The sequence below is a fragment of the Chlorocebus sabaeus genome, chromosome 28 (genome assembly GCF_047675955.1).
Source record: "Chlorocebus sabaeus isolate Y175 chromosome 28, mChlSab1.0.hap1, whole genome shotgun sequence".
Lineage (NCBI taxonomy): Eukaryota > Metazoa > Chordata > Mammalia > Primates > Cercopithecidae > Chlorocebus > Chlorocebus sabaeus.
In genome coordinates, this window is record NC_132931.1 from 15,249,376 (window position 1) to 15,275,790 (window position 26,415).

The window sequence follows — 26,415 nt, forward strand, 5'->3', positions numbered from 1 at the left end:
GCCTACATAGTAATCTTCAAATTACTGATTTTTTTTTTCTTTCTTAGAGCAGAATCAGAACTCTTTATGGGGTTTTTGGGGGTGTTTTTGAGATAGGGTCTCTCCTTGCCACCCAGACAGGAGTGCAGTGGTGCAATCACAGTTCACTGCAGCCTCAATCTCCCAGGCCCAAGTGATCCTCCCTCAATCTCCTGAGTAGCCGGAACTACAGATGCACACCACCACATCCAGCTAATTTTTTGTGTTTTTGTAGAGATGGTCTTGCTAGGTTGCCCAGGCTGGCCTAGAACTCCTGAGCTCAAGTAATCCACCTGCCTCTGCCTCCCAAAGTGCTGGGATTCCAGGTGTGAGTCAGTTATGCACTGCCCAGAATCAGAACTCTTAGGAGGCAAACAAGGAAAAAGAAAACAGGTTAAGTTCACTGCCTTGAAAAAAAAACTAAAAGCAAGCCAGGCGCAGTGGCACTCATGCCTGTAATCTCAGCACTTTAGGAGGCTGAGGCAGCAGCAACCTGGGCAAAAAAATACTATATATATATATATATACACATTCGGGTGAGGTGGCTCATGCCTGCACTTTGGGAGACCAAGGCAGGCGGATCACTTGAGAACAGGAATTCGAGACCAGACTGGTCAACATGGCGAAACCCCGTCTCTACTAAAAATACAAAAATTAACTGGGCAATGGGAACCTATAATCCCAGCTACTCAGGAGGCTGAGGCATGAGAATTGCATGAACCCGAGAGGCAGAGGTTGCAGTGAGCCGAGATCGTGACACTGCACTCCAGTCTGGGTGACAGAGTGAGACCCTGTCTAAAATAAAATAAAACAAAACAAAATGCAGTAAAAATAAGAAAGCATCACACTCAAGGACTTCTCAGACACAACAGGCCACCTGGAACATGCCCTCCAAACTCAACCAAAACACTTTGTTAAAAGTCTTGATATACCTCGATAAAGCAAGACTATTGATTGCAGGAAAAAAAAAAAATATTATCCTACGAAGTTTACCATTCCTAAGCAAGCATCTTTGAAAATCTTTTCCAGGCCGGGCGCGGTGGCTCAAGCCTGTAATCCCAGCACTTTGGGAGGCCGAGACGGGTGGATCACGAGGTCAGGAGATTGAGACCATCCTGGCTAACACGGTGAAACCCCCTCTCTACTAAAAAATACAAAAAACTAGCCCGGCGAGGTGGTGGGCCCCTTTAGTCCCAGCTACTCGGGAGGCTCAGGCAAGAGAATGGCGTGAACCCGGGAGATCCGGCCACTGCACTCCAGCCTGGGCGACAGAGCAAGACTCTGTCTCAAAAAAAAAAAAAAGAAAGAAAATCTTTTCCAAATATTTCTCATACAGACTACAGCACTCAATGACTGGTTTGTAGGGCTTAAAGGGCAAATGAAAGTAGTCAGTTTTTTTTGTTTGTTTGTTTGTTTTTTGAGACAGAGTCTTGCTCTTTTGCCCAGGCTAGAGTGCAATGGCGCGATCTCGGCTCACTGCAACCTCCACCTCGCAAGTTCAAGCGATTCTCCTGCCTCAGCCTCCTGAGTAACGAGGATTACAGTCATGCGCCACCATGCCCAGCTAATTTTTGTATTTTTAGTAGAGATGGGGTTTCACCATGTTGGTCGGGCTGGTCTCGAATCCCTGACCTCAGGTGATCCACTCGCCTTGGCCTCCCAAAATGCTGGGATTACAGGCGTGAGCCACCGTGCCTGGTCCCGAGTTTCACTTTTGTTGCCCAGGTTGGGGTGCAATGGCCCAATCTCAGCTCACTGCAACCTCTGCCTCCTCAGTTCAAGCAATTCTCATGCCTCAGCCTCCCGAGTGGCTGGGATTACAGGTGTGCACCACCACACCTGGCTAATTTTGCATTTTTAGTAGAGACGGGGTATCACTGGTCTCAAACTCCTGACTTCAGGTGATCCACCCATCTCGGCCTCCCAAAGTCCTGGGATTACCGGCATGCACCACTGCACCCAGCCGTCAGATGTTTTTTAAATATATCTGATTAATGAAGGATTTTTATTTTTTATTATTTTTTAGTTTCCTGAGACTGAGTCTCTGTCACCCAGGCTGGAGTGCAGTGGTGTGATCATAGCTCACTGCAGCCTCAAGCTCCTGGGCTCAAGAGATCCTCCTGCCTCAGCTGTCTGTGTAGCCAGGACGGTTGACATGCGCCACCATGCCCAGCTAATTTTTAAATTTTTTGTAGAAGTGGGGTTCTCGCTATGTTATCCAGGCTGGTCTCCAACTCCTGGACTCAAGCAGTCCTCCTCTCCCAAAGTCCTGGGATTACAGGCATGAGCCACCAAGCCCAGCCATCAAGTTTCGATAAACATAGAATGTTTGGAGAAAAGAGAGAGAACATTCTGGAAACAAAGGAGAGCCAAGTAGGAGCAGCCATGAAACTCATTTAATAAGAATGAAATCTTACTTAGGCTTCTCATTTTGAGTTTTTATGTTGAATATATTATCCATTGAACAGGGTGTGTTTCAGAACTTCTACCACTCACTGGCAGTTTCCATCTCTGACTTTGTACATACTGTTCAGGTAAATGTATTACAATTTTTTTTCAGCCAGGCACGGTGGCTCATGCCTATAATCGCAGCATTTTGGGAGGCCGAGGTGGGCAGATCACAAGGTCAAGAGATCGAGACCATCCTGGCCAACATGGTGAAACCCCATCTCTACTAAAAATACAAAAATTAGCTGAGAGTGGTGGCGTACACCTGTAATCCCAGCTACTTGGGAGGCTGAGGCAGGATAATTGCTTGAACCCAAAAGGCAGAGGCTGCAGTGAGCCAAGATCATACCATGTGTGCCCTCCAGCCTGGGCAACAGAGCAAGATTCTGTCTCAAAAAAAAAAAAAAGAAAGAAAGAAAGAAAACAAAGAAAAAGAAAAATGCATGTAAAGTGCAGGATTTTTTTGTTTCGTTTTGTTTCATTTTTGAGACAGAGTTTCGCTCTCGTTGCCCAGGCTGGAGAGCAATGGCACGATCTCGGCTCACTGCAACTTCTGCCTCCTGGGTTCAAGTGATTCTCTTGCCTCAGCCTCCCAAGTAGCTGGAATTACGGGCGCCCACCACTGTGCCCCGGCTAATTTTTGTATTTTTATTAGAGACACGGTTTCGCCATGTTGGTCAGGCTGGTCTCGAACTCCCAACCTCAGGTGATCCACCCACCTCAACCTCCTAAAGTGCTGGGACTACAGGTGTGAGCCACCACCCCTGGCATGCACACCGTATTTTAACATCACAATATGAAAGCACGTCAGCTCATGCCTGTAATCTTAGCACTTTAGGGGCTGAGGCAGGAGGATTGCTTGAGGCCAGGAATCAAGACCAGCCTAAGCAACATAGTGAGACCTTGTCTCTCCAAAAAAAAAAAAAAAAAAAAAAAAAACAACTATAAAAAAATTATTAATGTATCACTGGATGCTTAATAGGGAATTCTGTACTTTTTGCAATTGGCTGAATATATATATACTTGCAACCTACAAAACAAAGGAAATAAAACAGTTGGTGGGTCATGGAAAGTTTAATCCCCAAGGAGTAAACTTCATTTTTTAAAAAAAGGCAGGCCGGGCGAGGTGGCTCATGCCTGTAATCCCAGCACTTTGGGAGGCCAAGGTAGGCAGATCACCTGAGGTAGAGAGTTCGAGAACAACCTGGTCGACATGGAGAAACCCCGTCTCCACTAAAAATACAAAATTAGCCAGGCATGGTGGTGCATGCCTGTAATCCCAGCTGCTTGGGAGGCTGAGGCAGGAGAATCGCTTGAACCTGGGAGGCAGAGGTTGCAGTAAGCCGAGCATCATTGCACTGCAGCCTGGGAAACAAGAGCAAAACTTCGTCTCAAAAAAAAAACAAAAAAAAAGCGGCCAGGGGCAGTGGCTCATGGCTGTAATCCCAGCACTTTGGGAGGCTGATGCGGGCGGATCACGAGGTCAGGAGATTGAGACCATCCTGGCTAACACGGTGAAACCCTATCTCTACTAACGATACAAAAAAAAATTAGCCAGGTGTGGTGGCAGTCGCCTTTAGTCCCAGCTACTCGGGAGGCTGAGGCAGGAGAATGGCATGAACCCGGGAGGTGGAGCTTGCAGTGAGCAGAGATTGCGCCACTGCACTCCAGCCTGGGCAATAGAGCGAGACTGTCTCAAAAAAAGGGAAGTAAAAGGAGGACTTGACAAGAAAACATTCTCTATTTTAAAACACTTAAAAGTGTCCTCATCTCACTTTGCAATCGATCACAGTGACACCAAAAGGGCATGGCTGTTCAGCAGGGTTTTAATTGCCTCACCAAGGCAGTGCCACTTAGATTAGAAAGAGATGGTTTGTCTCGTAAGGACTTTTTCTTTGGGACTCTGAGCACCAACCGAAAGGTTCACAAGGCACGACTTCATTGTTTCCTGGGAGCAGAGTGACAGTTGAGTTCCCGTCTAGCTTTATATTTTGTTTTTCAAACTCTGCTTCTAATCTTGTGCATTGGCAACCTACCTTGATGTTTAAAAAAAAAAAAATAGTGTTAGGGGGTTGGATGCAGTGGCTCATACCTGTAACCCCAGCACTTTGGGAGGCCTAGGCAGGTGGATCACCTGACGTCAGGAGTTCGAGATCAGCCAGACCAACATGGTGAAACCCCATCTCTACTGAAAACACAAAAATTAGCCGGGCATGGTGGCAGGCACCTGTACTCCCAGCTACTCGGGAGGCTGAGGCAGGAGAGTCACTTGAACCCAGCAGGCGGAGGTTGTAGTGAGCTGAGATCATGCCATTTCACTCCAGCCTGGGCAACCAGAGTGAAACTCCGTCTCAAAAAAAAAAAAAGGCGGGGCGCAGTGGCTCATGCCGGTAATCCCCACACTTTGGGAGGCCGTGGTGGGCAGATCACGAAGTCAGGAGATTGAGACCATCCTGGTTGACATGGTGAAACCACGTCTCTACTAAAAAATACAAAAAATTAGCCAGTGTGGTGGGGAGCGTCTGTAGTCCCAGCTACTTGGGAGGCTGAGGCAGGGGAATGGCATGAACCCGGGGGGCGGAGCTTGCAGTGAGCCAAGATCGCACCCACTGCACTCCAGCCTGGGCGACAGAGCAAGACTCCGTCTCAAAAAAAAAAAAAAAAAAAAAAAAAAAGTCCACAGTGGCATGAACTGTAGTCCTAGCAGCTTAGGTGGCTGAGGTGGAGGATCACTGGAGCCCAGGAGTTCAAGGTTATAGTAAGCTATGATCACACCACTGCACTCCAGCCTAGGTGCCAGAGCAAGACCCTGTCTCAAATAATAAAAACTATCAAGACGAAAACGGCATTAATAAAAACACAAGAAGAACCAAGACCACACATATAAAATAAGACATATTTATTAAGCTAAAGAACAAATTTTATTTTTCATTTTCCCCAAACACTAAAATAGCACATGGCATAGTAATTCAGCACACAACATAAACTGGTATATGCAATCAATAATCCCGAAAATGGTTAAGTCTCACTTTGCGAGTCTTTAAAAACTTACGCCCTTAAATGACCTTTATTAAAGTCATCAACAGACAACAAAAGGAGTCAACTGGAAAATTTTTAGGTTACAAGATACTGCAATTCCTAGAATCTGGGAAACTTTTTATGAGGGAAATAACTCGATTTGCTTCTCTGTAACTGAGTTACTTTTTTCCCGAGCTCATTCTTGTTTAAGGTAACACTGCCAGGGTTCTGAGTTTGAGAAGGGATCTTCTAAAGGTAAACTTAATATTGCAACTTTCACCACAGGGCCTCTGTCTACATTGCATTTCAAGTGGAAGGAAAGGGGTGTGAGAAGTGAGATCGAATGTTGCTGCAGACCAAAATCATTCTACAAAATGTAGAAATGATAACAGCTTATCACGAATTCAACAAGATTTAACGCCAAGTACAGCGGTGTAGACTTTACGAGTATCCATTTCCATTGGGCGATCGACAAGCCGAAGGGACACACAGGATTTGGGACAGTAGCCCTTTAGAATGGGTGTTGAAGACAGAACTTCATGGTAAATCCGTAGGTTCTAATCTGATACTTACATAGGCTATGATCATCTCCTGAAATGTTTCCCAACTCTTTATAAGTCTTTTAAAGCACAATTTAACACATGCTAAAAAATGTCCTTCCGCACCAACCGGCTTTGAATTTAAACTCAATTTATTTTAAGTCTGCCGGGTCGTACAAACTACAGCAGGAACCTAAGGGCTGCACAGTTTGCATCCAGACTTACTGCGAAAGAAATCATTCTAAGACAACTCTTAAAATTAATCTATTTGTATTGTTCTGCTTGTACCTTAACTATGGCATAATGAATTTGCTAATTCAAAAGGTTGCAGAGCCAGTAACCCCAGTGTTATCTGCAGACCATCCGAGGTGTTTTTAAGCATTTTCTTGAATTCCATCGTTTGCTTTGAAAACATGGGCTTTAAACGGTCAAGGAAAACTCGTTTTGTCTCATCACTCAGGAGCACTTCGGGACACGCGTGCAGTGTTGCAGACAGGACGGAGTGCAGGCAAGAGGGTTCCAACTCAGAGCCCAGACCCTCGGGAAGAGCACTTGGTGGGTCATCCTGAAAACTTCCCATTTCCGGCAGTTTTTGAGGGCGTAGCAGTCGTGACACCCGAGGCTCTCCTTTGGGGCACTGTCCTCTGTGGCCGTCGGTGGCCCTGGGCCCTCCTCCGAGCCAGTCCCGCTCCAGAGCTTCAACACCACTGCAGGCCACCTGAGCAAAACACTCTGTTGGAGCAGGGAGCAAACCCACGGCTGTGCTCCGAGTGGCTGCTGAGGCTGGATTTCTTCTTACTGATTCTTTCACATATGGAAGCACTGGGCCACCACGGTGAAGCCAGAGGCCAGCCCTGCTTGGATCCTTTCTCATTTCCAGTGATAATGCCTCACTCTGTGAATTTCCATCAACCACAGGCTTATTCATCCGGGAGGGCGCATCTGCAGGCCAAAGGCCCTCCGTCGGCATTCTTTTCTTAAGGCTGTATGACAGTTTGTTCGAGTCACCTCCTCCGGCCTGCTGCACTTGTGCCAGGCAGGTGCCGAGGGACCCCCTTCTGTCCCTCATGCTTCGTGTTCTTGGATGCTGTGGGCCTGAGGTCACACCTTCGTCAGTCCGGGAGGGCCTTCAATGGATCTCAATATGAACCTAGGAAAGGGAATCAAATTTAAGTTCTAAAATGAAGACATATGGGTCTTTTTTTTTTTTTTTTTTTTGAGACGGAGTCTCGCTCTGTCACCCAGGCTGGAGTGCAGTGGCACGATCTCAGCTCACTGCAACCACCACCTTCCAGGTTCAAGCGATTCTCTCGCCTCAGCCTCCCAAGTAGCTGCGATTACAGGTGCTTGCCACCACGCCCAGCTGATTTTTGTATTTTTAGTAGAGACGGGGTTTCGCCATGTTGGTCAGGTTGGTCTCTAACTCCTGACCTCAGGTGATCCGCCTGCCTCGGCCTCCCAAAGTGCTGGGATTACAGGCGTGAGCCACCGCGCCCAGCCGACATATGGGTCTTAAGAGCATCTACACCCATCAAATATTTCCTAACAAACACTAAGATCTTTAGGACAGTCTCCATAGGGTTTCACCATATTGGTAAAGCTGGTTTTGAACTCCTGACCTCAAGTGATCCACCCGCCTCAGCATCCCAAAGTGCTGGGATTATAGGTGTGAGCCACCACGCCTGGCCATATTTATGGTTTTTGGTTTTTTTTTGAGACAGAGTCTTGCTCTGTCGCCCACGCTGGGTGACAGGCGCATGCCACCACGCCCGCTAGTTTTCTGTATTTTTAGTAGAGATGAGGTTTCACCAAGTTAGCTGGGATGGTCTTGATCTCCTGACCTCATGATCCACCCGCCTCGGCCTCCCAAAGTACGGAGATGACAGGAGTGAGCCACCACGCCCGGCCTGGTAGAGAACATTTTGTGGGCTTAGTTCCCCACCCTCAAATTAGCAAATAATAGAGTTTTTCTTTTTTTTTTTTTTTTTGAGACCGTGTTTCGCTCTTGTTGCCTAGGCTGGAGTGCAACGGCATGATTTCGGCTCACTGCAACCTCCACCTCTCGGGTTCGGGTGATTCTCCTGCCTTAGCTTTTCGAGTAGCTGGGATTACAGGTGCCTGCCACCACACCCAGGTAATTTGGTTTTTGTATTTTTAGTAGAGATGACGTTTCACCATGTTGGCCAAGTGAAATTAGCCGGGTATGGTGGTAGGCGTCTGTAATCCCAGCTAGTCAGGAGGCTGAGGTGGGAAAATCGCTTGAACCCAGGAGGTGGAAGTTGCAGTGAGCTGAGATCATGCCACTGCACTCCAGCCTGGGCAAGATAGCGAGACTCCATCTCAGGAAAAAAAAAAATTGCAGAAAGGCTTTGAAATAAACAAAAAAATTCGATGATTGGGCATGCTACCCAGTGCATCCTTCAGGTTATGTAATTTTATCGGGACCAGCACCTTCATTGTCTCTGAGTTGCTTTACAACTCTGTCATTTGCCAAAAACCTTAAGAGTAAGGCAAACAAGTTCCTGTCCAAAGAAAACAATCTGATTAGTTTCATTAGACTAATGAGTCTCATGGAATGTACTGATCACTGCCCTATGGATACTGGCCAGCTCTACATCTATCTGTAAATTCACTTTTGAGTGTTCCCTGAATTTTCCTTTAAACTGGTTATAACATCATATTAGTTTCCTTACTAAGTGACAAATTAAATGTAATTTTGACACATGATGTGTTCACTTAAAAATCACCCCCACCCTCAGCCAGGTGTGGTGGCTCACACCTGTAAATTCAGCAGCTATAGTCCCAGATTCTCAGGAGGCTGATGTGGGAGGATCGCTTAAGCCTGGGAGGCAGAGGTTGCAGTGAGCTGAGATCGAGTCACTGCCCTCTGACCTGGGTGATGGAGTCAGACCCTGTCTCAAAAAAAAAAAAAAAAAAAAATTAAAATTAAAAAGCAGCAACACTGAAAGGATCAGCTACAGCTGAAAGTGGCTGATGGGGATGGAGAAATGCAGGTAGGAAACTGCTGTTTCTCTAATCTTATGGAACTAGGAGACTCTTGATGCTACATGGATGTATAATTGCACTAAGATTTGTTGTAAATTTTGGCCAGGCACAGTGGCTCATGCCTGTAATCCCACTTTGGGAGGCCAAGACGGGTGAATCTGAGGTCAGGAGTTCGAGACGAGCCTGGTCAACATGGTGAAACCCTGTCTCTACTAAAAATACAAAACTTAGCCAGGCGCGGTAGCAGATGCCTGTAATCCCAGCTACTAGGGAGGCTGAAGCAAGAGAATTGTGTGAACTCGGGAGGCGGAGGTTGCAGTGAGCTGAGATCCCACCACTGCACTCCAGCCTGGCGACAGAACAAGACTCCATCTCAAATAAAAAATAAATAAATAAAAAACACTGGGGAGAAAATGAAGGATGCAATTAGTATTGGAGGCTGAAGGAGAAAGCAGGGAGGGTTTAGAGAAAGAGGCCCTGGGCCATGTCACAGGGAGCCGGTGATGGGAGCTAGCCGGGAAGCTTCAGCAAGGACAGGATGGTTGGATTTGCATTTCAGATGAATTATTCTGGCTGCACTGTGATGGACAGACTGGAGATGGTTCAGAATAGACACACCAGTTAGGAGGCTATTCCATACAGCAGGAAAAAGAAAGAAAGAAGGCTGTGATCATAAGGAGGGACAGACTGAAGTTTCATATTGTTGTTGTTTTTGAGACAAGGTCTCACTCTGCCACCCAGGCTGGAGGACAATGGCGTGATCACAACTCACTGCAGCCTTGAACTTCTGGGCTCAAGCAATCCTCCTAACTCAGCCTCCTGTGTCGCTGGTACTCCAGGCAGGCACCACCACACCTGGCAAATTTTTTTAATCAGAGCAGGAACGGAAGTTTATCACAAAACTCTAGAGCGAGAAAAGAAAGTGCAATTCGAAGAGATCCAAGTGGGTGAATTGAACAGGTTTTTGTTTTTTTTTGTAGAGACAGGGTCTCCCCGTGTTGCCCAGAGTGGTCTCGAACTCCTGGCCTCTTAAGTGATCCTCTCGCATCAGCCTCCCAAGTAGTTGGGATTACAGGTGTGTATCACCGTGCCTTGCTAAAGTATTTTTAAAAAGTTGTTGACTGGCTGGGTGCAGTGGCTCATGCCTGTAATCCCAGCACTTTGGGAGGCCGAGATGGGTGGATCACCTGAGGTCAGGAGTTCAAGACCAGCCTGAACAACATGGTAAAACCCCATCTCTACTAAAAATACAAAAATTAGCTGGGTGTGGTGGCACATGCCTGTAGTCCCTGCTACTTGGGAGGGTGAGGCAGGAGAACAGCTTGAGCCCCACAGGCAGAGGTTGCAGTGACCTGAGATCGCGCCACTGCACTCCAGCCTGGGCAACAGAGCGAGACTCTGTCTCAAACAAATAAATAAATAAAAATTTAAAAATAAGAATACAGTTGGTGACTGATACAATGCAGAAGGAGGCGAGAAGACTCACAGGCTTCTGACTTTCAATTCTGGGTGATGAAAGTGTCATTAACTGGAAATGGGAGCAGCAGCAGGTCCAGAGGAAAGTTAAGTGGAGACTGGGACATACAGAGTTTGACTGTGCAACTTTGGTAAGCAGTTGGAGTCATAAAAGTCTTAGCTCAAGACGGGTGTCAGAGCTGGGGACCTAGATCCAGAAGTCGCCAGCTTCTGAGAGGTAGATAAAATGATGGCCCTGGTAGAACATGTCAAGGGACAAAGACAGAAAGTGCTACAGAAGGCCAGGAGCACCAAGACAGACACACCAGGTGGGGCGGGCCCACCACAGACACCAAGGAGAAAGACCCCAAGCATATCAGGAAAATTCAGTGTCCCAGAAGAAGCCAGCTGAGTTGAATGTCTCAAACAAAAGAGAGTGGTCAGATCTGCTTCTTGCACAAAATAATTAGCTATAGAAACTCTGAAAAACTTTACACAATCTTCTAGTCCAGAGTTGTTCAAATGGGGTAACTCCACCAGCAACTTCTTCTTTTTTTAAGAGATGGAGTCTTGCTCTGTCACCCAGACTGGAGTGCAGTGGCAGGATCACAGCTTACTGCAACCTTCGCCTCCCAGGTTCAACAATTCTCCTGCCTCAGCCTCCCGAGTAGCTGGGACTACAGGTGCACACTGCCACGCCTGGCTAATTTTTTGTATTTTGGTAGAGATGGGGTTCCACTAGTTGCCCAGGCTGGTCTCAAACTCCTAAGCTCAGACAATCCACCTACCTCGGCCTCCCAAAGTGCTAGGATTACAGGCGTGAGCCACCGCGCCCGGCCTGGTTGGTTGGTTGGTTGGTTAGTTAGTTAGTTAGTTAGTTGGTTTGAAACGGAGTTTCACTTTGTTGCCCAGGCTGGAGTGCAATGGCACGATCTTGACTCCCCGCAACCTCCACCTCTGGGTTCAACTGATTCTCCTGCTTCAGCCTCCTGCGTAGCTGGGATTACAGGGATGCGCCACCACGGCTGGCTAATTTTGTATTTTTAGTAGAAACGGGGTTTCTCCATGTTGATCAGCCTGGTCTCAAACTCCCGACCTCAGGTGATCTGCCTGCCTTGGCCTCCCAAAGTGGTGGGAATACAGGCGTGAGCCACTGCGCCCGACCAGGGTTTTTATTTTTTGAGACGGAGTCTCACTCTGTCACCCAGGCTGGACCGTAGTGGTGCAATCTCAGCTCACTGCAACCTCCGCCTCCTGGGTTCAAGCGATTCTCCTGCGTCAGCCTCCAAAGTTGTTGGGATTACAGGCACCCACACCACCATGTGCAACTAATTTTTTTTTTTTTTTGAGATGGAGTCTCACTCTTGTTGCCCAGGCTGGAGTGCAATGGTGCAATCTAGGGTCACTGCATCCTCCGCCTCCTGGGTTCAAGCGATTCTCCTGCCTCAACCTCCTAAGTAGCTGGGATTACAAGCACCCACCACCAAGCCTGGCTAATTTTAATTTTTGTATTTTTAGTAGAGATGGGGGTTCGCCATGTTGGCCAGCCTGGTCTTGACTTCCTGACCTCAGGTGATCTGACTGCCTCAGCCTCTCAAAGTGTTGGGACTACAGCTATGAGCCATAGCGCCCGGCCTAGCCATTGTTAATATGGGAGAAAATACTAGAACGTCTTGGTCTATTTCATTCTTCTTTCTTCTCCCTTTTAACATTTTCTTTTTTTTTTTTTTTGAGACGGAGTCTGGCTCTGTCGCCCAGGCTGGAGTGCAGTGGCCGGATCTCAGCTCACTGCAAGCTCCGCCTCCCGGGTTTACGCCATTCTCCTGCCTCAGCCTCCCGAGTAGCTGGGACTACAGGCGCCCGCCACCTCGCCCGGCTAGTTTTTTGTATTTTTAGTAGAGACGGGGTTTCACCGTGTTCGCCAGGATGGTCTCGATCTCCTGACCTCGTGATCCGCCCGTCTCGGCCTCCCAAAGTGCTGGGATTACAGGCTTGAGCCACCGCGCCCGGCCCTTTTAACATTTTCTATGTTTTATAATATGTGCCATATTCTGAGCGAGCAAAATATATACTTTATGAATACTTATATATATCTTGTGGGACATGCTCAAAAATTTTTACTGATAGAATTGTGACCATTATTCTATATAATTCATTAAAATATATTTGAACCAGGCCGGGTACAGTGGCTCATACCTGTAATCCCAAAACTTTGGGAGGCACAGACAGAAGGATGGCTTGAGCCCAGGGGTTTGAGACCAGCCTGGGCAACACAGCAAGACCCTGTCTCTACAAAAAAAATTTAAAAGAGTGGCTGGGAGCAGTGGCTCACACCTGTAATCTCAGCATTTTGGGAGGCCAAGACGGGTGGATCACTTGAGGACAGGAGTTTGAGATCAGCCTGGCCAACACGGTGAAACCTCGTCTCCACTAAAAATACAAAAATTAACGGGCATGGTGGTGTGTGCCTGTGGTCCCAGCTACTCGGGAGGGTGAGGCAGGAGAATCGTTTGAACCCAGGAGGTGGAGGTTACAGTGAGCCAAGATAGCACCACTGCACTCCAGCCTGGGCGACAGAGCAATATTCTGTCTCAAAAAAAAAAAAAAATTTAAAAGTATTAGCTGGGTGTGGTGGTGCACACCTGTAGTCCCCGTCACTTGAGAGGCTGAGGTGGGGGAGGACTGCTTGAGCCTGGGAGCTCAAGGCTGCAGTAAGCTGTGATCATACCACTATACTCCAGCCTACGCAATAGAGCAAGACTAAGACTCGAAAAAGAAAAGAAAAAACTGTATATATATGAGCCATATAAAAGACTACAGGCCAGGCACGGTGGCTCACACCTATAATCCCAATACTTTGGGAGGCCAAGGCAGGCAGATCTCTTGAGGTCAGGAGTTTGAGACCAGCCTGGCCAACACAGTGAAACCCCATCTCTACTAAAAATACAAAAATTAGCTGGGTATGGTTTCATGTGCCTATAATCCCAGCTATTAGTCAGTCAGGAGGCTGAGACACGAGAATCACTTGAACCCAGGAAGCAGAGGCTGCCGTGAGCCAAGATGGCACCACTGCCTGAGAGACAGAGCAAGACTTCATCTCAAAAAAAAGAAAGACGCTGCAGTGCAATGGCACAATCATGGCTCACTGCAGCCTCAACTTCCTCAAGCTTGGGACCCATCACCTCACCTTAGCCTCCTAAGTAGCTGGAACCACAGGTGTGTGCCACCACACCCAGGTAATTTTTTGTACTTTTTGTAGAGACAATGTTTTGCCATGTCCCTGGGTCTGGTCTTGAACTCCTGGGCTCAAGCGATCCACCCACCTCAGCCTCCCAAAGTGCTGGAATTACAGGCGTGAGCCACCATCCCTGGCCGTATTCTTTCAAATCTTACATTTATTTTGCTGGTGAAAATGTGCTAAGAATGAACATTATCCTTAAATGGAAGAATTCCTAAATATATTTCAATATATACTGAAATAGCTATTTTAATTCTTTTTGAGATGGAGTCTCACTCGGTCTCGCCCAGGCTGGAGTGCAGGGCCGCAATCTCGGCTCACTGCAGCCTCTGCTCCCCACGCTCAAGCGACTCTCCTGTTTCAGCCTCCCAAGTAGCTGAGACTACAGGTGTATGCCACCATGGCCCTGCTGGTTTTAGCTGTGTCTTCTCCCCTTTGGGACTAGCCTTGCCAGCCCATTAATTTTGTATTTTGAGTAGAGATGGGGTTTCACCATGTTGGCCAAGCTGGTCTCTAACTCCTGACCTCAGATGATCCGCCTGCCTCAGCCTCCCAAAGTCCTGGGATTACAGGCGGGAGCCACCGCGCCCAACCAGTATTTTAATTCTCGAGAAAAACAGGTCACAGAATATGGGACGGCGCTCAGAAAAATTAGTTTCTAACCATTTTTAGTAAGTCCTTGTACAAGGATTTAGCATTATTCAGAAAGGTGAAACATTTGTAGAATTGTGTTAAAGTACTTTAAATAAGGTATCATTTTTATTTTTTTCATTTTCCTTAGCAAACTAATACAGTATAAGGTACCGTTAATAATCACTTATTTTATAACTCAGAAATATGAAAAAAATCATTCATTTAATAAGGTAATCATGTATTCAATCATGATAGAAGAAACTGTCCCCTGAAGTTCTTCTAGTACTTTAGTATTCAGTAATAAATTAATTCTCTTATCAAAAAGATTTCAATGGGTTATTTATCTGTTTATTTATTTATTTTGAGACAGAGTCTTGCCCTGTCACCCAGGCTGGAGCGCAGTGGCGCAACCTTGGCTCACTGCAACCTCCACCTCCCGGGTTCAAGCAATTTTCCTGCCTCGCCCTCCCAAGTAGCTGGGACTACAGGCACCAGCTGCCACACCCAGCTAATTTTTGTATTTTTAGTAGAGACAGGGTTTCGTTTGGCCAGGCAGCTCTCGAACTCCTGACCTCAGGTGATCCACCTGCCTCAGCCTCCCGAAGCGCTGCGATTACAGGCATGAACCACTGTGCCCAGTCACAAAAAGACTTCAGTAAGTTATCAAAAGCATTTTGGCTCAGCGTCCTCAACAAACCTCTTCTGATATTAGACTATTACACATATTACCTGTATTCTGAGGGTCACAAATAACTTCTAAATAATTTCTAGGCATATTTAAGTCATGTATGGGTTTTCTCATAGTTTATGCTCGGTATGCTAGAGATATAGTGAATCAGATAAAGTATGCCTAAGTGTATACAAAATCAGCTCTTTTTGGCCTCCTCATGCCATGTTAATTCTACAAAATTTAAAAAACAGTATAAATGATGTTATTACCAACAAAGATAGCTACCAAAGCGGAGACCACCAGAATGAGGGAAGCAGTCTTATTTTGAACTTCAAGAAAGCACGGTTCAGGAAGAATCAAGTGCAGCCCTGGGTTCCAGAGGGTAAATCCTGCAGCCTATACCTCCCTCTGCCTCCCACCGAAGATGACAAAGGCTGAACACGAAGCCCGGGAGGTCACGGGGCGCCGTGCCCGGGGAAACGAGGCTGCCCAGGTATACCCGATCCTCATCACAACAGGAGCGGTCACCTTCCTCGCAGATCCCTGCCCATCTGGGCAGCTGACCTGCCGGACTACAATGGCCTGACCCACTTAGCTGCTGCCCTCGTGGGTGCCTGTACCCTCACCTTCCCTCACCCGAGCTATTCCCGGCCTCCAGGGCATGACGGTGCTGTTGCTTTGTAAACTAAAAATATCTTGGCCCCAATGTTTCTGAAAGAGGGCTGGCAAGGCTAGTCCCAAAGGGGAGAAGACACAGCTAAAACCAGCAGGGAAACGGTGGGCCTTGAGGGGCTCCTGCACGCAAGGAGAGCTCACACATGCTCCCAGATGGGCCGGTTCCACACCCCTCAGGTGTGAACACTAGCATACCTTAACTCACTGTGCTCATGGCCCAAATGATCAGACTGGAGGCAGCAGAAACAAACCCCCAAATTTCCACACAGCCCAGAGGAGGAGAAACAGGAATGACCACATGGCTTCTAAATTAAGCTGAATCATGATCACAAGGAACACACTAACATCACTGAGTTCCTGCTACTTGCCACTTGGCACGTCTGAATCACACCTGATGGCCAGGTGTGGTGGCTCACACCTGTAATCCCAGCACTTTGAGAGGCCAAGGTAGGTGTATCACCGGAGGTCAGGGGTTCAAGACCAGTCTGGCCAACATGGTGAAACCCTGTCTCTACTAAAAATACAAACATTACCCAGGCATGGTGGTAGCCACCTGTAATCCCAGCTGCTCAGGAGGCTAAGGTAGGAGAATCACTTGAACTCAGGAAGTGGAGGCTGCAGTGAGCTGAGATCACACCATTGCACTCCAGCCTGGGCAACAAGAACAAGACTCCATCTCAAAAAAAAAAAAAAAAAAAAAAAAAAAAAATTACAAGTGCTGAAAACCTCTGATTCAAGATTCTAAAGATTTTTGGCTGGGTGTAGTGGCTCACGCCTGTAATCCCAGTACTTTGGGAGGCCAAGGCGGGTGGATCACAAGGTCAGGAGATCGAGACCATCCTGGCTAACACAGCGAAACCCCGTCTCTACTAAAAATACAAAAAATTAGCCGGGCGTGGTGGTGGGCGCCTATAGTCCCAGCTACTGGGGAGGCCGAGGCAGGAGAATGGCGGGAACCCAGGGGGTGGAGCTTGCAGTGAGCCAAGATAGCGCCACTGCACTCCAGCCTGGGCGACAGAGCTAAAAAAAAAAACAAAAACATTTTCTGCCACACATTCAATGAGCAATCCTTCATTAAGCCCCTACCCTAAGCCAGGTGCTGTTCTAGGTGCTGGTATTAGGTTGGTATACCAAGCAGACAGTGTCTTCTTAAAGCTTTATTTTCTTTCCTTTCTTTTTTTATTTTTCTTTGTTTCTTACTTTCTCTTTCTCTCTCTCTCTTTCTGTCTTATAGAAACAGTGTCTAGGCCAGGAGCAGTGGTTCACGCCTGTAATCCCAACACTTTGGGAGGCTGAGGCAGGCGAATCACAAGGTCAGGAGTTTGAGACCAGCCTGGCCAATATGGTGAAACCCTGTCTCTACTAAAAATACAAAAATTAGCTGGGCTTGGTGTTGGGTGCCTGTAGACCCAGCTACTCGGGAGGCTGAGGCAGGAGAATTGCTTGAACCTGGGGGGCGGAGGTTGCAGTGAGCCAAGATCCTGCCACTGCATTCCAGCCTGGGTGACAGAGCAAGGCTCCATCTCAAAAAAAAAAAAAGAAAAAGAAAAAGAAAAAAGAAACAGTGTCTCACAATGTTGTCCAGGCTGGTGTCAAACTCCTGGGCTCAAGTGATCCTCCCACCTTGGCTTCCCAAATTGTTAGGATTATAGGCATGAACCACTGCACCCAGCCTTAAAGCCTGCTTTCTAGTGACCCAACATAAAAAGACAAAAAATGCCACAGGCACACGGTGTTTCACTGCAGTACTGTTTGCAGAAGGATCAGTCTGCATCCCGCCCATCCATCCCATCACATACCAGGATAAACTCCAAATTACATACTTGAAAGGTAAAAAATGACATCAGAGTATCAGGATAAAATACAGGTGAATTCGTTTTATCATTAAGAGTTAGGAAGACCTTTCTACCGCTGACAAAAACCAAATGTCAGAAAAGACTGTTAAACTTTGGCTACATAAAAACGAACTTCAGGCCGGGCACGGTGGCTTATGCCCGTAATCCCAGCACTTTGGAGGCCGAGGCAGATGGATCACTTGAGCCCAGGAGTTCGAGACCAGACCGGCTAACATGGCAAAACTCCGTCACTACTAAAAATACAAAATTTAGCTGGGCATGGTGGCCGGCACCTGTAATCCCAGCTACTTGGGAGGCTGAGGCAGGAGAATCCCTTGAACCCGGAAGGCGGAGATTTCAGCGAGCCAAGCTCACGCCATTGCACTCCAGCCTGGGCGACAGAACGAGACTGTCTCAAAAAAAGAGTGATCTTTTTGAAATGGTTAAAGAGGAGTTACATATGATCCAGCAATTCTGCTCTAAGTACACATCCAAGAGAAATAAAAACCGATGTCCACACAAAGTTTACATGCAAATGTTCATAGTAACATTATTCACATTAGCCAAAAAGTGAAAGCAACCAAAAAGTCCAACATAAAGAGACATAAAAGACAAAAAAAAAAGACTAAGGAGGGCCAGGTATGATGGCTCACACTTGTAATCTCAGCACTTTGGGAGGCTGAGGCAGGAGGATTAGTTGAGGCTAGGAGTTCGAGACCAGCCTGGACAACATAGTGAGACCCTGTCTAGACAAAAAATGAAAAAACCAACCAAGCATGGTGGAGCATGTGTGTAGCCCCAGCTACAAGGAAGGCTGAAGTGGGAGGATTGTTTGAGTCCGGGAGCTGGAGGATGTAGTGAGCTATGATCGCACCACTGCACTCCAGCCTGGATGACAGAGGAAGACGCTTCCTCAAAAAAAAAAAAAAAAAAAAAAAAAGACAGACAGACAGACAGACAAAGAAAAGAAAAAAAATTGGCCAGGTGCAGTGGCTCATGCCTGTAATCCTAGCACTTTGGGAGGCTGAGATGAGTGGATCACCTGAGGTCAGGAGTTTGAGACCAGCCTGACCAACGTGGTGAAACCCCATCTCTACTAAAAATACAAAAATTGGCCGGGCGCGGTAGCTCACGCCTGTAATCCCAGCACTTTGGGAGGCCAAGGCGGGTGGATCACAAGGTCAGGAGATTGAGACCATCCTGGCTAACACGGTGAAACCCCGTCTCTACTAAAAATACAAAAAATTAGCCGGGCGCGGTGGCGGGCGCCTGTAGTCCCAGCTACTCAGGAGGCTGAGGCAGGAGAATGGCGTGAACCTGGGAGGCGGAGCTTTCAGTGAGCCAAGATTGCGCCACTGCACTCCAGCCTGGGGCACAGAGCGAGACTCCGTCTCAAAAAAAAATAAAAAATAAAAAATAAAAAAAATAAAAAATTAGCTGGGCATGGTGGCAGGCACCTGTAATCCCAGCTACTCACGAGGCTGAGGCAGGAGAATCACTTGAACCTGGGAGGTGGAGGTTGCAGTGATCTGAAATCATGACATTGCACTCCAGCCTGGGCAACAAGAGTGAAACTCCATCTCAAAAAATAATAACAATAATAATTATATACATATATATATATGATCTAGGACTAAGACACATTTGATTCTTCCCACAGGCCATATAACTGAAAAGTTGTTGGCATGACTCATTAAATTATAGCAGATTCACAGTACCATTTTTCATCTTGCTTTTACTAAATTTAGTATTTGGTATTGATTCTGTTTAACTGCCTTGTATTTCAGATTCTGTATAAATAAGAAGGATGCTAACAACTCCAGGAGACTAACGCTTGCTTGCAAATAGTATTTTAAAATCATCACCATTCTCAGTATACAACTGTCTGCATCATTTTCTCATTTAATCATCTTTCATCCTAAAGAGGTATTAACCTCCTTAAAATGCCTCACTGCCCCACAAACCAGAGATCTGGGGGGGAGAGGCCCCCAAATACATTTGGAAAATGGAGTTCTTTATGCCTCATTACTCGTGAAACAGATTCTAACATTCCTGCAATGAAGACGATGGGTATGGCTTTTTCTTTTTGGTCTCACTCTGTCACCCATGCTGGAGAGCAGTGGTGCGAGCAGAGCTCCCTGCAGCCTTGAACTCCCAGGAATAGGCGATCCTCCTACCTCAGGCTCCCGAGTAGCTGGGACTACAGGTGTGCACCACTACATCCAGCTAATTTTTAATGGTTTTTTTTTTGTTTTTTTTTTTTGAGACGGAGTCTCGCTCTGTCGCCCAGGCTGGAGTGCAGTGGCGGGATCTCAGCTCACTGCAAGCTCCGCCTCCCGGGTTCACGCCATTCTCCTGCCTCAGCCTCCCGAGTAGCTGGGACTACAGGCGCCCGCCACCTCGCCCGGCTAGTTTTTTGTATTTTTTAGTAGAGACGGCGTTTCACCGTGTTAGCCAGGATGGTCTGGATCCACCCGTCTCGGCCTCCCAAAGTGCTGGGATTACAGGTTTGAGCCACCGCGCCCGGCCCCAATTTTTAACGTTTTGTAGTGATGGCGTCTCACGATGTTGCCCAGGCTTCTCAAGCTCCTGGCCTCAAGTGAGAGTAAAGCATGTTCCGAAGGGAAAAAAAAAAAAAAAAGAAGAAGGCGTGGGGCTATCCCCTTTATTCCTTCAGAGTCTATTTCCTGTTGCACTTCCTTTTACCAGAAAGCCACAAAAATTAAACCTTCAAATCCAGTAAGTTAGTGGTTTTTCACAAATGAACAAAAACTCTAAAACTCGCAGGGCAGTTGAAAGTAGCAGAGGTAAATATCACGGTCCCGAAGAAAGACACCCCACTCTCCACCCCCAGGATGTGAAATGGCTGCTCGCTGCACTTGGTCTAGCCCAAGCCTACAATCTTCACGCTTTTTTCTTTTTTTAGAGACAAGGTCTTGCTCTGTTGCCCAGCCTACAGTACAGTGGCACAATTATAGCTCACTGCCTCCTCAACCTCCTGGCCTCAAGTGATCCACCTCAGCCTCCCGAGTAGCTGGGACTATAGGCATGCACCACCACATCAACCTAATTTTTGTATTTTTTTTTTTTTTTTGTAGAGACAGAGTTTCGCCATGTTGCCCAGGCTGGTCTCAAACTCCTCAGTTCAAGCGATCCTCCCACCTCGGACTCCCAAAGTGCTGGGATTACAGGGGTGAGTCACTGCACCTGGCCCACAGAATTCTTTTTTTTAATCTTATTACTATTTTTTTTTTTTTGGAGATGGAGTCTCGCTGGGTTGCCTAGGCGGGAATGCAGTGGCACAAACTTGGCTCACTGTAACTTCCACCTCCCAGGGTTCAAGTAATTCTCCTGCCTCAGCCTCCCAAGTAGCTGGGATTACAGGCACACGTCACCATGCCCGGCTAATTTTTGTATTTTAGTAGAGATGGGGTTTCACCTTGTTGGCCAGGCTGGTCTCAAACTCCTGACCTCAGGTGATCTGCCTGCCTCAGCCTCCCAAAGTGCTGGGATCTACAGGCGTACATCCCACCGCACCCGGCCAGAGTTCAGCCTTCTTTTAGACATGACATGATCAGATTTATGGGAGGGTGTGTGTTTTTGTTGTCGTTTTAATTTTAGAGACAGAGTCTCACTCTGTTGCCCAGGCTGGTGTGCAGTGGCATGATCGCGGCTCACTGCATCTTCGGCCTCCTTGTCTCAAGCGATCCTCCCACCTCTGCCTCCCGAGTAGCTGGGATTACAGGCACGCACTACCACACCTGGCTAATTTGTTTTTGTACAGACTGGGGTCTTGCTGTGTTGCCCAGGCTGGTCTGGAACTCCTGGGCTCAAGCGATCCTCCCACCTCAGTCTCCCAAAGTGCTGGGATTATAGGCATGAGCCACCACATCCAGCCCTCAGTCTGATTTATGTTTTTTAGAAGTTGCCTCTGCTTGGTGGAGATGGCAGATACTTCAATAGTCCAGGCGAATGGATACAGTAGGGTAGACTAGAGAGGTGGTTATAAATAGAGAAGTGGATTCATGAAAAAGGCAGATTTCTCAATGGTAAAAAGCAATTTTCACCAAAACAGCATCATGTAGAAGGTTTTCTCTTACAGTAGTTTTTGCGATTTTTACAAATGACTGCAAATTATGTTACTCTAGACAATAGGTTTCAAGAGGGGAGTACAGGGACCAAATACAGCCTGCAGACACTTTTTGTTTTGCCCTCGAAGTTTCTTTTTTTTTTTTTTTTTTTTGAGACGGAGTCTCGCTCTGTCGCCCAGGCTGGAGTGCAGTGGCCGGATCTCAGCTCACTGCAAGCTCCGCCTCCCGGGTTTACGCCATTCTCCTGCCTCAGCCTCCGAAGTAGCTGGGACTACAGGCGCCCGCCACCTCGCCCGGCTAGTTTTTTGTATTTTTTTAGTAGAGACAGGGTTTCACCGTGTTAGCCAGGATGGTCTCGATCTCCTGACCTCGTGATTCGCCCGTCTCGGCCTCCCAAAGTGCTGGGATTACAGGCTTGAGCCACCGCGCCCGGCCAGTTTCTTTTTTTTAAATCTGTTTTTTGGGCTGCACGTGGTGCCTCACACCTGTAATCTCAGCACTTTGGGAGGCCAAGGTGGGCGGATCACGAGGTCAGGAGATCAAGATCATCCTGGCTGACACAGTAAAACCTCGTCTTTACTAAAAAATACAAAAAAGTAGTCGGGCGTGGTGGTGGGTGCCTGTAGTTCCAGCTACTCAGGAGGCTGAGGCAGGAGAATGGCGTGAATCCAGGAGATGGAGCTCGAAGTGAGCTGAGATCGCACCACTGTACTCCAGCCTAGGCGACAGACCGAGACTCCGTCTCAAAAAAAAAAAAAAAAAAATTTCTGTTTTTTTTGTTTGCTTGTTTTTTTTTTTTTTTTTTTTTTTTTTTTTGAGACAGAGTCTTGCTGTGTTTCCCAGGCTGGAGTGCAGTGCCACGATCTTGGCTCACTAGAACCTCCACCTCCTGGGTTCAAGTGATTCTCCTGCCTCAGCCTCCCATGTAGCTGGGAATACAGGCGTGCACCATCACGCTCGCCTAATTTTTGGATTTTTAGTAGAGATGGGGTTTTGCCATGTTGTCCAGGCTGGTCTTGAATTCCTGACCTCAAGTGATCCACCTGCCTCAGCCTCCCAATATACTGGGATTCTGTCATCCCAGCATGAGCCACCGTGCCCAGCCAAAGTTTCTTTTTCAAAAATGTGAATTGGCAATCTAAAAATCTTGCTTTCTGATTTCTCTTGGTGCTGACTAGATCCGGCAAACACTAGGCCCCTATTTCCGAAGGTGGTAACTGGGGAGGGCACAGGCCTTCTCGTTTACCAGTCCCCTGACCTGATCCAGCAGCACCCTTCACTCAATTCAAGCCACTTGCTGGAGGTTCTGACCTCTCTCATCAGGTACCATTTCAGGATGCCACAAGCCCTTGCTCACACGAAAGAACCTCAATTTGGACCTCAAAATAAAGAGGCCAGTTCATCTCATTTATTTATCTATTTATTTGAGACAGCATCTCACTGTCGCCCAGGCTGGAGGGCAGTGGCACAATCTCGGCTCACTGCAACCTCTGCCTCCCAGACTCAAGCGATCCTCCCACCTCAGCTCCCCAAGTAGCTGGGACTACAGGCTCACGCCACCATTGCCCCGCCACCACGCCCAGCTAATTTTTTTGTATTTTAGTAGAGACAGGGTTTTACCATGCAGCCCAGGGTGGTCTCAAACTCCTGAGCTCAAGCGACCCACATGCCTTGACCTCCCAAAGTGTTGGGATTACAGGAGTGAGCCACTGCGCCCGGCCACCTTCACTCAATTTTGATCAACAGCCAGGGTTAGGTTTCATGTTAACTACCATCACCTGTCAAGCACCAGACACCTAAAGACCCGCTACTGGGACGATCATACTTGGATATGGCCAAACCAACGTTAGGAAGGGAAGGCACCTGCAGTGTCTCACAACTGGGTGGTACTACTGCTCAGACTGGTTCATTCTGCACGCCAGGGAGCAACCCAAGTACCATCCAACTGTGACCTCCCCAAAAAGTCCCTCCTTCATCACAGAGGTATGCAAATGGAATGCAAGAGGGGTGCAGTACTTGGCCACCTTTCTTTGAGAAAGAATTCTCGAGTTGACAACTTTTCCTTCCACTAGAAAAAGTCATCTGAGGCCGGGCTCACTGGGTCCTGACTGTAATCCTAGTGCTTTGGGAGGGCAAGGCAGGAGGATCGCTGGAGACCAGAAGTTTGAGACCAGTCTTGGCAACAGAGCGAGACCTTGTCACTACCAAAAAAGGAAAGAAAAAAAGAAAAAGGCAACTGAAATTCAAGGGATGTAGAAATATCAGTCTCTTGGCTGGACGCAGTGGCTCACGCCTGTAAGTCCAGCACTTTGGGAGGTCAAGGCGGGCAGATCACTTGAGGTCAGGAGTTTGACACCACCCTGGCCAACATGGTGAAAACCCAACTCTATTTAAATATACAAAAATTAGCCCAGCATGGTGGTGGGCACCTGTAGTCCCAGCTACTCCGGAGGCAGAGGTTGCAGTTAGCTGAGATGGCGCCACGGCACTCCAGCCTGGGCAAGACTCTATCTCAGAAAAAAAAAAAAAAAAGGGCCGGGCGCGGTGGCTCAAGCCTCTAATCCCAGCACTTTGGGAGGCCGAGACGGGCGGATCACGAGGTCAGGAGATCGAGACCATCCTGGCGAACACGGTGAAACCCCGTCTCTACTAAAAAAATACAAAAAACTAGCCAGGCGAGGTGGTGCGCGCCTGTAGTCCCGGCTGCTCGGGAGGCTGAGGCAGGAGAATGGTGTGAACCCGGGAGGCAGAGCTTGCAGTGAGCAGAGATCCGGCCACTGCACTCCAGCCCGGGCGACAGAGCGAGACTCCGTCTCAAAAAAAAAAAAAAAAAAAGGAAATATCAATTCTTTATAGCACAGGCGGTCGGTCTCCAGGGTGCTGCGGTGTGAGCACACTCTAGGATCAGCTGAATGGTTCCAGGCCTCCGAAAAGTTTTGTGCTTCCACCTCTCCCATTTTATTTTTCCTAGTCTTCACACTTACACCTCAGTTCTACCTCTGGCCAAAATAAGTAAGGTACATTTATCAAAACACTGTTAACTTCCAATCCATTTTTAGCTTCAAAGATAACATAAAACGTCTTTGCAAGCCAGATGTGGTGGCTCATGCCTATAATCCCAGCACTGGGAGGCCAAGATGGGAGGATCTCTTGAGGCCAGTAGTTAGAGACCAACCTGGACGACACAGCGAGACCCCCCTTTTTTTTGTCTTGTTTTTGTTTTTGTTTTTGAGACGCAGTATCCCTCTTGCTGCCCAGGCTGGAGCGCAATGGAGCGATCTCGACTCACCGCAACGTCTGCCTCCCGGGTTCCAGCGATTCTCCTGCCTCAGCCTCCCGAGTAGCAGGGATTATAGGCATGCGCCACCACGCCCGGCTAATTTTGTATTTTCAGTAGAGACGGGGTTTCTCCGTGTTGGTCAGACTGGTCTCTATCTCCCGACCTAAGGTGATTCGCCCGCCTCAGCCTCCCAAAGTGCTGGGATTACAGGCGTGAGCCACCGCGCCCGGCCGAGACCCCCGTCTTTACGATTAAAAAAAAGGGGTGGGGGTGCAAAGTTTCGGAACTAGAAAATTCACCCAACATTTAGTAAAGGTCCTCTTCAACACCTTTCCAGCCCATGCAATCTCGAACCCCACCTCCTGAGCTGCGGGACGTTCCCCAAGGCAAGTCGCTTAACCTGACCCCCAGTGCCGCGTTTGCAGAACGGGGATAAGGACCACCTTAGTGGGTCTCCCCAAAGTGGGGTCGCACGGGAAAATGCACGGTGCTTGGCATACACTCAGCTTCCAGGCAGTGGCAGCTGCCGTGGCGTTTGCATCCCGCCGGCGAGGCGGGCGCTCGGGGAGGGCCGGGGGCCGGGGGGGCACGGCTCACCCACCTGCAGACGGACGTTGAGCATCATGGAAGCCACGATGTAGAGGTAGGGGAAGTTGATGCGCAGCCGCCACGCCAGGTCGAAGAAGATGAGCAGCGTGCGAGTCAGCCCCTTGCAGAAGACCCCATAGGAGCGGGCGGCGGCCGAGCGCGAGAGCCGGACAGCCAGGCCCGACAGAGCCGCCGCCATATAGAGACCGGCGCTCCCACAGCCCGCCCGCCCGCCCTCTCCGCGCCGCGTCGCCCCGGCCGCTGGCCCTCGCCTGGCGCGTTCACGGAGCTAGGGAGGCGGCGGCTAGACCGGCGGGCGGGCGGGCCGCGGAGGAGCGGAGTCCGCACGTCACGCTCGGAGAAGCGCCTCCGCGAGCCGCCGCCTGGTCCCAGCCTGGCCGCGCACCCTGACGTCACAAAGCCAGTCACGCGCCTGCGCGGCCCATAGGCCCCGCCCCTGGGCACGCCCCCGCCACCTTGTTGCAGGTAAGACGCGCATGCGCGGGAGAGGAGGCGTGGGGTCGAGGCTGATGCGTTGTCTCCGTTCGCCCCCTACTGGTGAGTTTGAAAATGAAGACAAAGAGAGGCGATGGACGGTAGCAATGGTTGCAGACAAAGTGAATGTATTTAATGCCGCTAAACTATACATTTAAAAATGGTTGCAGTACTAAATCTTTTTTTCTTTTTATTTGAGATGGAGTTCCGCTCTTGTTGCCCAGGCTGGAGTGCAATGGCGCGATCTCGGCTCACCGCAACCTCCACCTTCCGGGTGCAAGTGATTCCCCAGGCTCAGCCTCCCGAGTAGCTGGGATTACAGGCGCGCACCACCATGCCTGGCTAATTTTTGTATTTTTAGTAGAGACGGGATTTCACCATATTGGCCAGTCTGGTCTCGAACTCCTGACCTCAAGTGATCTATCC

The 26,415-nt window shown here is 48.3% G+C and overlaps 2 protein-coding genes across 2 annotated transcripts; both read right to left on the bottom strand.

Annotated features, from left to right (window-relative positions):
* Window positions 1-5,350: 5,350 nt before the first annotated feature.
* Window positions 5,351-7,092, bottom strand: FAM220A (family with sequence similarity 220 member A). Its single transcript, XM_073012803.1, has one exon. It carries the CDS (start codon window positions 7,090-7,092, stop codon window positions 6,313-6,315), a length of 780 nt encoding a protein of 259 aa, XP_072868904.1. The 3' UTR covers window positions 5,351-6,312.
* SMIM10L3 (small integral membrane protein 10 like 3) lies at window positions 5,351-25,903 on the bottom strand. The gene is made up of 2 exons (XM_008018728.3): window positions 25,508-25,903; window positions 5,351-7,173 (listed from the first exon to the last, which is right to left on the bottom strand). Exons 1-2 carry the CDS (start codon window positions 25,691-25,693, stop codon window positions 7,153-7,155), a joined length of 207 nt encoding a protein of 68 aa, XP_008016919.2. The 5' UTR covers window positions 25,694-25,903; the 3' UTR covers window positions 5,351-7,152.
* Between the last annotated feature and the right edge of the window lie 512 nt (window positions 25,904-26,415).

Excerpts from the sequence above, each read along its gene's own strand:
- SMIM10L3 (XM_008018728.3), bottom strand. The coding sequence starts at position 25,693 with ATGGCGGCGGCTCTGTCGGGCCTGGCTGTCCGGCTCTCGCGCTCGGCC. Across the intron at positions 7,174-25,507 it reads TGCTCAACGTCCGTCTGCAG|GTTCATATTGAGATCCATTG; the intron begins GTGGGTGAGCCG and ends TCCCTTTCCTAG.
- FAM220A (XM_073012803.1), bottom strand. The coding sequence starts at position 7,092 with ATGAGGGACAGAAGGGGGTCCCTCGGCACCTGCCTGGCACAAGTGCAG.